The sequence below is a fragment of the Anoplolepis gracilipes genome, chromosome 1, assembly GCF_047496725.1.
Source record: "Anoplolepis gracilipes chromosome 1, ASM4749672v1, whole genome shotgun sequence".
NCBI classification, from domain to species: Eukaryota; Metazoa; Arthropoda; class Insecta; order Hymenoptera; family Formicidae; genus Anoplolepis; species Anoplolepis gracilipes.
Genome location: NC_132970.1, coordinates 4710327 through 4724196, shown reverse-complemented (window position 1 = coordinate 4724196; position 13870 = coordinate 4710327). Strand labels below are relative to the sequence as shown.

Sequence of the window (13870 nt, the reverse complement as noted above, 5' to 3'; positions counted from 1 at the left end):
AATCTAATATTGTATCATCGATGATAATTTTGACAATTTATTTTAATAAGTTTTTTGCACGGTTTTACATTTTCTAAATATAATGTCCCTAAAGAGAAAGAACTCTCGTAATTTATATTTCAAAAATTTTTATTTTACAATAGCAAACATAGTTGAGTTACATTAGAATGTATTGTATAATAATTTCGTGTCTCAGTTTTCATTTTGTAAACTAAAATACAAATATTATCGACATGTGTAGCCACAGAAACAACCAACGTGTACGTCAACCGCGATTGTCAAACGCGCTAAAATGTCAATACATTGAAAAAGCGTTACATAAGTGCAATATCCGAAAATTGCAATAACATGACCGAAACATTTCCGAACCAAGCTAATATAAATTCTCCTTCAACGTCGATACCCGGATACCGTTCGAGCGTTGGCGTTAAATATCGCGAACAACATTCGTAATCTCGGGACAGGCAATAACAGTACTTTGTACCTATACACGCGCCTTTATCCAGCTAACAATTTTAATAACTCAGTAATACAAGAACGCGTGACGACGGAACAAAAGTCATTGACTACAATGCTCGTAGTAGCAATGGAAATGCCATCGCAGACGCCCAGCCCTTCTCACAATCAACCAGCCGACGACGCGACGCGACGGTGGGACTATGACAGCAGCGCATGATAGGGTGGCATGCGGGTGGGTGTGAGTCGGCATGGTTGGGCATCGCAGCGCGCGAGGGGGGTGGTGGTGGTGGTAAGAGTTGACGTCGGTGGTCGGGGGCTGATATCTAGCTAAGCGCTGGCGCAGTTGGGTCGCGGTCTCCACCACGGCAGCATTTCGCCTACCGGTCTCTTTACGCACCTATCTCTCCCTCTCGCTTCCTACCCCCTTATAGATCTCTTGCCTAACCCCCGCAATCTCCTCTCGTGACCCCTCGTCCCACCTCTCCACCTGCCGGCCTTTACGCGAACGGTGCATGCACGACACTGGATGCACGACACCCTCTACTCTCCCCCTTCCCCCTTCCTCTCTGCCGTCTGTACGTGAAGGTGTTCGCGCCGCGGTGTGTTAGTGTGAGTACGGTATGATGAATGAACGGCATTTTAGAGGGACGGAAGTAACGCGCGGTGCCACCTAGTCCTTTCGCACGATCGTACGTCACACACCGGCGTCGCCGGATCCTTGTGAAGATGCATCTCGCGCGAGAACTGTAGTCGCCCACGTGGAAGTACGGACCAGCTGCGCTGGAAGGATTTAGTGGCGCGCTGGTTCTCTCTTCGTGATTACGCGAGACTTGTCGCTCGGTCATTCACAGCCCGTGACAGTTGATAGGAGCGAAAAGGTACATCCGCTGCTTGTGTGTGAATGCAGATTCGTGAGATGTTTCCTCTCGATAATGGACAACGCGTTCGATGGTGTAACGACGAACAAGTGCGCCGAGGGACTTTAAAGATTAAATGCGGAGACGCGACTCAATTCGACGAGTGCGGAACTGATCGTTAAAAACGCAATTGATTTATTAAACATGAGTGTTTTTATTATTTACTGAATGCGTACGGGAATTGTTCACGCTCCGAGAGCTCGAGGAATATAAAAAATCATAATAGAAATGGGCACATGGCCGCTTTCGCATGATCGATATTTTGTAAATATCTCGTGAGATGAATGCTCTGTGCATATATAAAAATAGTCATTTTAAAATTCCACTCTATCGCGTCGTGTATTTATCTCAGGTAATTTGAGTATTTTTTTGAAAAAAAAATTTTTTATGTATTATTTTTTTGAAATTTATTAGTATTATATGAATACATACTACATATTAATATTATGATATATATAACTGATATATAGTATGTATATAATTATATATAACTAATATAAGCGCTATTTTATGTATTAAAAGTAAAGTATTAATTTTATAGAAATATTTTTAATTATTCTTTATTATTGTCATATTGAATAATAAGAATTTAACTATTTCGATCACACTCGTATCATATTGTATACAAATAAGTATAATTAACATAATATTGTCAGTATTAGCAAATTGATCTTATTATCAATTCTTTGACAATGATTCGATATCCTTGAGTGAACTATTTATTCAACTTCGTTGCATATGAGTAATTTATATTAATATCTATTTCGCATGTGTGTGCGGCCGCGTACGCATTCACTGAAATTCAGTGACAAGTGAAATTAATATCCCTGGTCGTGTTGTGTGCATACCAAATTAGTTCTGTCGATTATGATTTGCTGCCAGCTTACAGTAACAGCCGACCGGGTAATGGGCGTACGAATTCAATTGAAACCACATCACGTTCGTTTTCAATCGAGCATTCTGCCGCGCGTCACTTACTGTAAACTTAACGGGAGAAACCCGGCAACATATGACGCGCATTTCGCACGTTGTATGCGTTTAATCCGCATACTGTTGATTTCGTTGCTCGTGCTTGACACGAAAGCAAATAGCACGTACACTTTTCAGTAGCGTATACGAGTATAGAAACGATATCACGCGTGACACGATTAAACGTTCTCGTCTCCCGTTTTTGCCACCGACGCTTGAAATCGTAATCGTGGCGGAAGTAATTACTTTCCCGAGTAATTGCGCACACTTGCGCATGACGGTCCGTTGCATAATTTGGAAGAGTATCAAGTACATATATCGTTGCATATAATATGAGATGTTAACCTGATTGCTGAAACGATCATTTTCTCGCGTTAATTTATACGCTCGCGTGCTAGCTGTTGAAAATAATTAAAGATTCATATTTTACAATTTTAATTAAGCTTACAAATTATAATATTCTCATTTATATTTTAATATTATTTTTTCTTACTGATATTTTCATGAGAATTTGAGAAAACCGTACTCTTTCTTTCATTTATAAATGATATCGTTGTTACTTTGCTTGTAAAATGAGCAATTTAATCTTCTTATGCGAAACATCGATGACTAGAAACAATGCGACCAAACTGTGAGTGTTGCAACTATTATTGATTATTAGCAAAATGGAAATTTTTTTTATTATCAACTAGGAAGACACATTGCCTTTGTCGGATTGTTGCAACTTTGAAGAAGCAGTTGCTGTGAAATGTATCGAAAACGATGGACTGTGAAAGCACTCGGAATGGATTTACAATATAACGGCAATGGGACCAGTCGATACAAACCTTTCAAAATGATCTGCACTTTCTTTCTCTTCATGCTGTTGCACGGTAAGCAAACGTTGACTTCTCTCTTTGTTAGAGAAAATAAAATTTAGCATATAGATAGATTTAGCATATTTACTTGAAAGGACAGATGAGGAGTCAATTAATATAAAATTTTAAAATATTTATATCAGAACAATTTGTATAAATTTTTTCAAATAAATTTATTGTGATAATTTTTATTACACAAAGATAATTTAATAATAAACTAAAACAATTAAAAATTTAATCGCAAAAGTGTACATATTTTGAACTTGGCAAATGTATTGTTTAGTTTTAAAAATTTGCTTAATGTATGTTATATTGGATACTGCGTAATTTCTTTAAAAATTCTGCTAGCTCTCTCCCTTCATCAAACAGTAAACACGCGTCTCGTATGAACTAAAAAGCATGATTATTAAAAAATAAATGTACAGAGTTAATGGTTGAAATGTAACGCGCATACATATTTCGTAAATTGACAAACGGTCGTGTGAGGGAAAAACAAATTCAGGATAACAATGACTTGGTAATTGTTATTGCGGCGGAATAATAACATGGGAGGAAAATGCGTGCAACGCTTTAAAAAACATGCATTCGACATCCTCTTCGTACGGAGCAGATTTTACGGCGTAACGTCGTGCGAATCCGACTGCGACCATTAACGGAATTGCCATGAGCATATTTTTCCATTCGATAAACACCGCCTGGCAAACATGGCGAACGTTGTTGCGGCGCTGTGATAACATTCGGAGAAATTTTTTGTACGTTAAGGCGATGCGCGAGACAGGATCGATGCTATTGTATGTTCCATATGGAATCATAAATCCTCCGCGCTCGACGGTTTTGTATTTATTCACCGTGATGATTTGTAGTAACAAGATGGATGTTCTGGCGGACCGCTTTTTTCAGGACACTCCACATCGCCAATTATATTTCAATTAATATAAATTTAATTATTTCAGTCGCGTTGGTAAAACAGTAATTATTTATTAATTATTTGTTGAACATAATTCTCTAGGTGTATAATATTTTTATTGTGTGCAAATTAATAAGATATTTCATAACTATTGATGAAATTATTGTTATACGCATCTGCTCACCCCTTATCGAACACTTCATAAATATTTCAAAGATTGCGACACATAGTGTGTGAAACCAACCAATTTTACGTATCTTGACGAATTGGGTAAAGTATCGTCATATTTCAGAAAAGAGTAAAAATTTCGCCACGAGTGCAACCGGCTTCAAGATATCGTCCGCCTTATTTAGTCCATAAACGAGGATGCAATAGTGTCGTCGACATAGTATTGTGTCGGAACTGTTCGCAAAGCGACGTCTTTACAACCGTATTCTTCGGTCTATCATCAAGCTATCACTCTTATCAGCGCGATTTTTTCCGAGTTTCATCAAATCTCATGGAAATAATTTTATTTACTACAAAATGCATTATTTGCCAGATTCTATTATATTAAATTATAAAAATCTTTATTCTGCAAAATGTACAGATATAATTCCACAATAGTATATTGACAAACCGATTTGTGTGAGAGTTGGAATCCTGATTAAACATCTAGTTCATTTTGATGGCATTTAATTCCATTTTTGTGTATACTATATATGTACAATATACATCTATAAAACATTTATTATTCCACAAGATTATTTTTAGGCTCTCTACTAATTATTACATATTATTACAAGAAAGTATTTGTATAACAAAGAGTCTGAGAAACAAAGTGATTTATTCAAATCAATATGAAATAATATAGGAGCGTTTCTGATTATTTTAATTATATGTAATCTTTTTTTTTTTAAGCTGGCTTGTACTTTTTTGTTTCGATTAATTTTTTTAACGAACCAATCTTTTATTTTATTTATTTTTATTTTCTTTCGTCGCTAACGATATGAATATGGATATAATATTGATTTAGTAATACATATAAAAATTAATGTTGCGCAAACAGCTGGTTGCACTTTAATAATTATCGTATACACGTGCGTATACACGTATAGCATTATGTATATACGTTAAAAAATAAAAAAAATATACATATATAAAAACTATATAGTTTTATATATATTTCACTTGTAAGTTTTTATTAAATAATACACACCGTAATGTACACTATACTCTATTACTTCGTTAGCCATTATAATACATATCTTCTTCAACGCGCGAGCATTCTTTGCGTTTTATTCATGTTTACGCGCCTCATCGCACGTCATTTACTATAGCTCATACTTTGCGTGCATCTGCCATGCATTCGTTTGGCAGATATAATAAAAGTATGATAATATGCGTGTGATGTTCACAATATCATATTCTTATTTTATGCAAAGGGACTAATGTTTTATAGACATTCGAAATCACGAAATGAAATATTCTAGAATCTAGAATATAATAAAAAAATAATTGATTTTCTTTTTTTTTCTTCCAGAAAATGTAATTTTCTCTCTCTCTCTCTCTCTCTCTCTTGCAGAGAAAGAAAGAGAGAGAGAAAAAAATTCCTTTTGTTGCAAAATGAATATGTACATTCGTCTTTACTATTTTTTTCTATTTTGTATTATTTCTACTGTTATATCTACTTTTGTCTACATTTTATATAAACGTTTTAATAAGATGAAAATAGAAAAATAATGCACATTACGACATCGAATTTAATCATAAAGTTTCGAGACAAAATATAATCGTATATTCTGTAATACTATTACGGAAATTCTTTTTACGATGTAAGCAACGCTACAAAAGCGGATATATGTATGTATGTACTACGGGTGGCTCAGTCAACGTATCGATTCCTTGATACGTTTTGCGGCTGCAATTTTCAATCAGCCCAACTGAATGATCGCGACTGTGTAACATGTAGTTACTGCACATATCCATTAGGAAATTGAAAATTGTAGATGTTCCATATCGCGGTTCCATGTCCAATGGCACGCGGTTCAAAACGAGAAAAAAAGCGAATCAAGCGCGAACACGCGTATACACATACACGTTCGCGTGTACAACACATCCGGAATAACTGTACGAATAGTTGATATGTCAATAAATTCTTCTATATTAAATGGCAATTTTCTGACTGTTGCATGCGACGATTTTTAGTAACACGTAATCGGAATCACTTTCCTCGCTATTTCCGATTCTATAAATCGAATCTCGACATATCCGAAGCGTTAAGGCCTTTCTTTCACGGCTAAGGTGATTCATGTTTTTGACTTGCTAAAAGATTTGCATCTCTCGTGTCATCGTCGTCGTCAAAGTTACTGGCGTTAATTATGATCGGATGCTCTTTCCGAGCAGCTGAGTCGGCTGTTGCTTAATACGATTAGCCATAATTTATACATAAGGCAGCGGTTAAGTATGCGGGACGCAAATTGTAAAACTCGATACCTCGCGACTCTCACATTTACTCGGGATTGATGTTTTATTCAAACGACGCCGCTTAAGATCGAAAGCCGCTTCGTCGTAATCTGTAATTTTGTATTCACCTTCAATATTTGCGTCGTAGGATTAAGTTTAACTAACGACGTGGTGTTTCCGTCACTACGAGTAAAACGCTTGATCCAAGTTTGTAGTTCCGATTTTTCTTTGAAACTTTCAGGATATGATGCAATACACAGATCCAAGTTTGTTCGAAAAAAAAAATTTTGAGGGAATGTAATTGCGCAGAAATAAAGCAAAGTACATCGTATCGTCAATTTAATCAAGTTTGAATTTTGAATTATTGTATATACGCGCGTATTCACTAATATTATCTGATTGATGATAACGACACTAGAAATTGCAAGATCGATAAGCATACATAATGTTTAGCAGTATAACATAAAAAATAGAAAAAAATAGATCGATGAGTTTGTAATAGTACAAGTACGGTAATATTAAACGGGAGACATTTTTTCTTAAAACATCTTACATCTATTAAAGAAGCAATAAAAATATAATTATTGTATTTTTATAAATAAATACAGAAATTCTAATTTCTTAAAATATCTGTGCTCAAATATATGTACCCTATATAATAGTTTAGCGTATATATCTAATCCCACTCTATGCGGCTTGCAAAATCCCAAGTTATTCATAGGGTCATTATCGTCATTACCGATCTTAAGAAAAGATCATTACTCTAACGGATTATCGGACGTCGTCGGCTTTCGTCGTAAAAAGGCTAAATCCCTGGACTTCGTCGAGCTCTGAGCGCGATGTGCTTTTTTACTTCTCCCGAAATCTCTGATCCGATCGGAAGTTCATTCTGAAGTAACGCTTTCGATAAGATTCTTACAAGTAGGTGCTTTGGTTAAGGAAGGAACGACGGAAAAGGAAAGGAGAAACGAACTTTCATTGACTCTAGTATTCAGAATTGCAAACTTTTATCCACGATGTCTCTGCGAGCATTCAATGTACGTTTCGATAATTCACTGCATTCGTCAGTGATATCGATTTGGATGTCATGATTTGACGCCTTGATACAAACAATGGAATCCAACTTGGCGATTAATGGCGAATAAACTCGAGGAAAATTCGTTGCATTGTATGAAAAGCAAATCGAATAGACAAAGAATCCTTTTTCCTATGTTACCAAGTTTTCTGAGTGGTTCTGCAAAGCTTTTAGAGTTTTATTCTGAGATAATTAATTAGGAACCTCGTCGTTTTAATGCGGACCCGCAATTTATCCCACGTACGATCTTGTCATGATCGATCTTTTTCCACAATTCTCTAGGTGTAAGCTCCTTTATTAAAAATTCGTTGTTCGATTTTTAATTCAAGTAGTATACGTGTGACACGTGTACGAATAAATTTTCCTTAGATGGAGAGAGAATTTTAATCAAAAGATTTATATTGCTTTTGACAATATAACACGAGACCTCTATTGTTTATGAAATTGGAACGGACGCGGCGCGAGCGAAAGACTCATAAATTTTCACGTTAATAATATTTTTGCGGCACTATGCGAAGAAACGAGACCGGTCCACTGTCTAGGAAAACGGATTATATTTTAAGGTGTCTAATTAATTGACGTCACTCGTTAATTAAATATAGTTTCAACTTGATTCTGCTACGTACCTTCCTCAAATGACCCAGTTGTGGACATGACTTTGTAGAAAGTCGACGATGATACACAAGATTAATCATCTCAAGAGAACCAAAGCAGCAGGTTTAAAATAATTAGATCGATAGATTTTAATAGATCCAAATATCTTTAAGTTGCAAGAAACTAACTGTGTTGTGTTACATTAATCATTACGCAAACTAGAAATAGGTAGAGTGTGTAAAGGCACTTTGCAGGTTTGCATAACTTACGTTTGTAGAGAGTAACTCTCAGCAGCAAGAGATAACTACAAGGTAATACATCTGCTTACGGTGGTTAACCTAAGATAAAGGGAATTCCTACAAGAAGGAGTAAACGTTCTTTGATTTATGTTACGGCTAATAGATTTTCCGTCGGAGTGAGAATTTATCAATTCACAGTAGCTGCGATTAACGTGGATCGATATCTGTTACGTGTTATCGTCGGCCAATCCGTCGTGCAAATATTTTTGTTTCCACCTTGTCAGGCGTTTTTCAAAAAGTACCGGCAACGACGAGCGCACACATAGATCAGACTGTGAGAATAACGTTGCACGCGCAATATCCAACAGTCCCGTCATGATATATCAAAGCGCAATTTACGGTGCTGCTATATCGCCAATATCAAGCGAGCTTTTTCTCCACCCTCCTCCGGCGGTGGACTGGGAAATATGGTTGCGCTCCGCCAACGAATCCAAAATTTATAACGAAATCAGTCGTGTGAGCCGATGACAGTCTCTGATCGTAACATCCTTCATTGAAAGCAGTAAGATCATCAGCAAGGAAAAATGTGTGTATGTGTATGTATATGTGCTTAAGAGAAAAGCAAATATCTCCAGTTGTCTACAGTTCTACGGAGCTTTTCGCGTTCAACAAGTGAAAGGACGGCATGGTGCCGTAAAAGATTTCTAGCTTCCAAAAAAGAGCTTTCATAATTGTAACCGACTCAGTTCAAGAAAGTTTGCTGAAGCATTTCTTCGTATTATAGAGGAAGATGTAGAGAATGATTTAACGTTCTCCACTGAATCGTTTCAAGAGTTGATATGAATATTTTATACATGAGGATAAATAGAAACTTGAGATATTGGTATTTGTAAAAATACATACTTTAGCGAAATGTTTCACGCTTCAAACAATTGGCTAATCTCAAAGTAGTGAGGAATGAGGAAGGAACTCCATCATTCACGGTACGAACTACCGTGCCATTAGTCTTTATAATGAGACCGCTCTTCTGGAAAGGAAAGAAAGAAACTCAATTCTCTCGACTCGATCGTATTTTCTTTCCTTTCGATATCAATATTTTCCACTGCCTCAGAATATCTCAGTCTTTCAGCTTATAAGAAATCTCTCCATTTTATTTCCCTGTAAAGCACTTCGTACTTATAATTTACACGCCAACGGTATCTTATAATTTAAAATGCATACTATTTATCAGCTTCTCTTTGTGTATACAAAATATATTTTAAGATAAAGTTTATTTAAATTTAAATATTAATTTAAAATTAATTATATCTAAACCTGTAATATAAGTGCTATAAAAATTGCAATTAATTTGGTTTTCCATTGTTATTACTGTTAATCACTATAATACTGGATTCTTTATCCTATGTAATTCTGGATTCATTAATGTTGTAATCTTGGACGCGTATTATTGAAATTAGAAAAAAAAGAGTATAATATATTAAGTATATGTATTTTTTTATTAAAATAGTTGATTGGAATATAATTAAAATACGAGTCGGAACAATGTTACAGTAAACTAATTTTTCTCCGAGAGGATTTATCTAAAAATTTATTTCAAAAATTTATGACAAAATAGATGAATGAACTAAAAAAGGAAGGTGGAAACGTACAACATTTTGTATTTTCTTGAAAAATTTTAAATTAATAAGTTATTACAATGTTATAATTCATGTTTCTATTGCAACATAATTTTATTGAAAACATGGATAGATAGATTATTTTTATGCTTGAGTTTCGAATAAATCCTGACAAATTGACGGCAAGTAGATTCATATGATGGATCGACGATCCTTTTCACATCATTTACAAAATAATATGTAATTCTATCTTTGTAGAGAAATATGACGCGAACATGAAAATCGAAAGAATTTAAAAGACGAATAAAAGTGAGAAAAGGAGTAATCTAATGGAACGACGTGCGCCTGAAAAGTTCTTTCCGACGTTCACTGTTTTGTACAAAGTAAATTTATACAAAACGCATTTACTAATATTAGATACGTACATATTATGTACGTAAAATTTTGCAATTCCACGATTTGTTGGAATTTTTTGATAGGGAAACAAGCGATGCGAAAAGTAAAGCAATTGATCGACGAGTAGAGGGGAAGAAGATGTCTCATCTCGATATACGCGTTTCTTTATTATGCTATGAGGCCTGATACGAGCAGACGCAGGAAAAGAAAATTTGCATCTCAAAGAGTTTACATCGGAAATACGAACGCTCGATGCAATATTTCCCAGAGAAACGGATCTCCGTCGTCGGTCCCTCTTCGACGAAAATCGACGGCATATAGAAGTGGTTCTGTGTTATTCAGAAGAAACCGCTAGACTCTTTAGAAATTCTGCTGAGAAGTGGGAACGATATAACTGCATTTAGCGTTAACTACGCGATCCTTTTATGAACCATTCTTGAAATTACGAGCTTCCAGATCCAAGAAGAACGTTAAGCCACGAGAGCCAAATTGCACTTCGGTAGCGACTTCCCAAAGTTCGTCCCGCAATACGTTGGATGTATATAAAATAACGGAAAGAATCTTCTTTTATATTTCTATGCTCACCCATTTAATTAAACAGCAAAGCTCTTAAGAGGCTTATGAATTAAGATTGCCGGTATCTTATCGCGACGACACGTTTGCGGTTGTCAGCAATTTTCTTCGGTTACCTACTTTCCAGACTACGTGTCGCTTCTTAGTTCAGAATAATAAGGAAGAACTTTTTTCCGATTTTTTAATAGCTCGTTGAAGAAATAATTTATTCCCATCGCACCGCCCTACAACTATTATTAAGAAATTTCTGCGACGAATCGCTGAGACATGGATACGTTTCGCGAAATTCTTCTCAAGTCACCTTGGTATTCGTAATTTCGTCATGAATAAGAAAGACAGTCGATCTGTCAGCGAAATAAAAGTTTCTACTTGGATTAAAAAAAAAATAAATGTTTTCATTAAAAATTTGTAATCACAATATACTTTTATAGTAACATTGTATATAATATAATAATATTATATATAATATTATAATATATTATATACATAGAATTTTATAGATATTACTTTCTTATTTTTTAAAAGTTAGCAAGTCTCTTGAGGCTAGAGTCTAATTATTATGCTTTATATTTTTTAATAGCGTATTATGTAATAAATAATTAAAATAAAAAATTCTAATTTAGGAAAATTTTTTTTTATAATTTAAAGATTATTGCACTAATAACTATATAATTAACCATACCATTAACTATACCAGTCACATTGAGTCACATGAAAAATTCTCATGATCAAATGTTTATATCATCGAATCAAATAGCTGTTAAATCAAAGTGTTATTAAGGAAGATATCGGCGTATCAACGTATAATAAATATCGATATTCCTAATTAATATTTTGTGATACATGTATTACGTGGAAACCGTGACAATATCTATTAGAGATGCGAAAAGAGGCATGTTCTTGCGCTCAACGAAGAGCCGCTTTATTCATTTGTCTTTCTGATGAGGAAATCGCGAAGGCGCTTCCTCCCATTCTTTCCTCTTACCCTCCTTCCCATCCTCTGTTCTTTGCTATTCCGTCTAATTAAATCGAAGCTTCTTTGAGAGTCTTAAGCGTAACGTTTCCAATTCTACTTCAAGCTATTTGCTTCTGTTATTTAGTGTTCTACTTCTTTGACGATGGCAACTTTGCTACACGAGTCGGATTACGAGCCATGAAAACTATACTTGTTTTGAAAATGAGCTTTGTCAATGATGCACGGAACGAGTATGATATGCATAATTTGCAGTCTATTTTGACAAAGTCAGATGGACGACTAGATTATATCTTGCTAAAAGTTTGTTTTATTTTTTTTACTGTCGAAGATAGAAAAACAGAGCGCGTAATACATAAATAATTCAAGGGAAATATGAGCTTTTATTTTTACATATTTTGCGTGTTACTGTTTATGTCTATATTATATTATATTTTGCTGGAACAAGTGAGTAAGAGAGAGACGAAAACGTAACCACAACTGTATGCGTTTATATAACATTCGTATACGTACCACTGAGTTATCATTACTCTTCGCGGTAGAGAATAAATATTTGTTTTCGCGAGGCAGGCGAGGATCGAGGTTTCGGTATGTAACGAAAGCATACCTGTAATTGAAGAGGCAACGAAAATAGTAATAACAGTGCGAAACAGAGCTTTCCGAAACTTTACTAATTGACACGACGAGCAAGATATTTCATTTACGCACGTATGTAAAAAAATAGCGGCGCAATTATTTTTTTTATCTTTCGGTTGAACAGCGTTGTCGTGCCGTATGAGTTGGAAGTTGGGGGAAAATGAAAATGGATCGCGCCTTCTGTTTTGGCACGGAGCAAGCTATTCCGTTGATTCGAAGGGGCGGTGTTCGAAATGAAAATAGATCGATGTGCAAGACGAATATGCTTCGCTCTATCGATGAGTTTGCCGGCTAACATGCACCCTGCACTGACAATGATGAGTTGAGTATTTGAAAGTACATGGCGGATATCACGAGAAAAAAGGGATGCCGTTGCGAGGCAGTTTCCATTGAATGACCGACTATCGAGAAATATTCTTTTTTAATGGAAGTAAATTTATTCGCCAATTTAACAAAAAATTAAATATGCTTGAATTAAATATCCTTGAAAGAAATTAAATGTGCTTGAATTAATATGCGTGCTTTTTAATTAATTTATACAATGAATATTATGATTATTATTACTTTTTATCTAATACATATTATAATAATTTTTTTTATTTCGTTCCAGTTCTATATCGAAAAAAGAGGCTAAAAAGATATTTATTGGAATTTTTATCTCTCTCGTGGGATATAAGTTAGTGAGCAATATCAAAGGGATTTGAATAATAACATGCTAAAAAAGATTATTCACTTGCACCAAAAAATCGAAATTTAGAACGAGAATGTACAAATAAAAAAAAGCTTGCCATTATCTTACACGAATTATGTGTGTGCATATTTTTATCAGATATCATATAATACGAGAATAATCGTTACTTTTTATTAAGCGCAAGCTCTCAATGATCTACTCGCGTGAACGCGAAATCCTGGATCCTCGATAAGGATCTCCCCTTGCAAACTTACCAAGGTATTAGACAATAGAAGGAAATTTAAAAAAAGAAAAATCTTTCTCTACTTTATTTCGTGTAAAGGGAAGATCGTGTTCAAAAGGAACACGTTTTCCAGCACTCGATAGAATCTTCGTGTTACGGCAATTCCATTTCCGTGTACATAAAATGTCATTAACATTGATGAGTTCCTGTCGGAAGCATCCACGTAAGTGCACATTGTTGCGGCGAGGCATAAAACTGGTGCTCCAGAGACCGGCGTTCCTCCGGCGGAAAACGTGCTCT

General features: G+C 35.2%; 1 protein-coding gene across 8 annotated transcripts in view; it reads left to right on the top strand.

The window, feature by feature from the left end:
• Positions 1–816: 816 nt before the first annotated feature.
• Positions 817–13870, top strand: part of LOC140666374 (zwei Ig domain protein zig-8-like) — a 51779-nt gene continuing 38725 nt past the window's right edge. For 2 of the 8 annotated variants that reach the window (XM_072893565.1, XM_072893511.1), the window contains exons 1-2: positions 817–1728; positions 2959–3217. In XM_072893565.1, the coding sequence (XP_072749666.1) occupies positions 3094–3217 (124 nt within the window). In that variant the 5' untranslated portion in view covers positions 817–1728; positions 2959–3093. Of the gene's footprint in view, positions 1729–1991; positions 3218–13870 lie in introns of those variants that run through there. The other 6 variants (XM_072893547.1, XM_072893539.1, XM_072893520.1 and 3 more) reach the window with 6 other exon arrangements.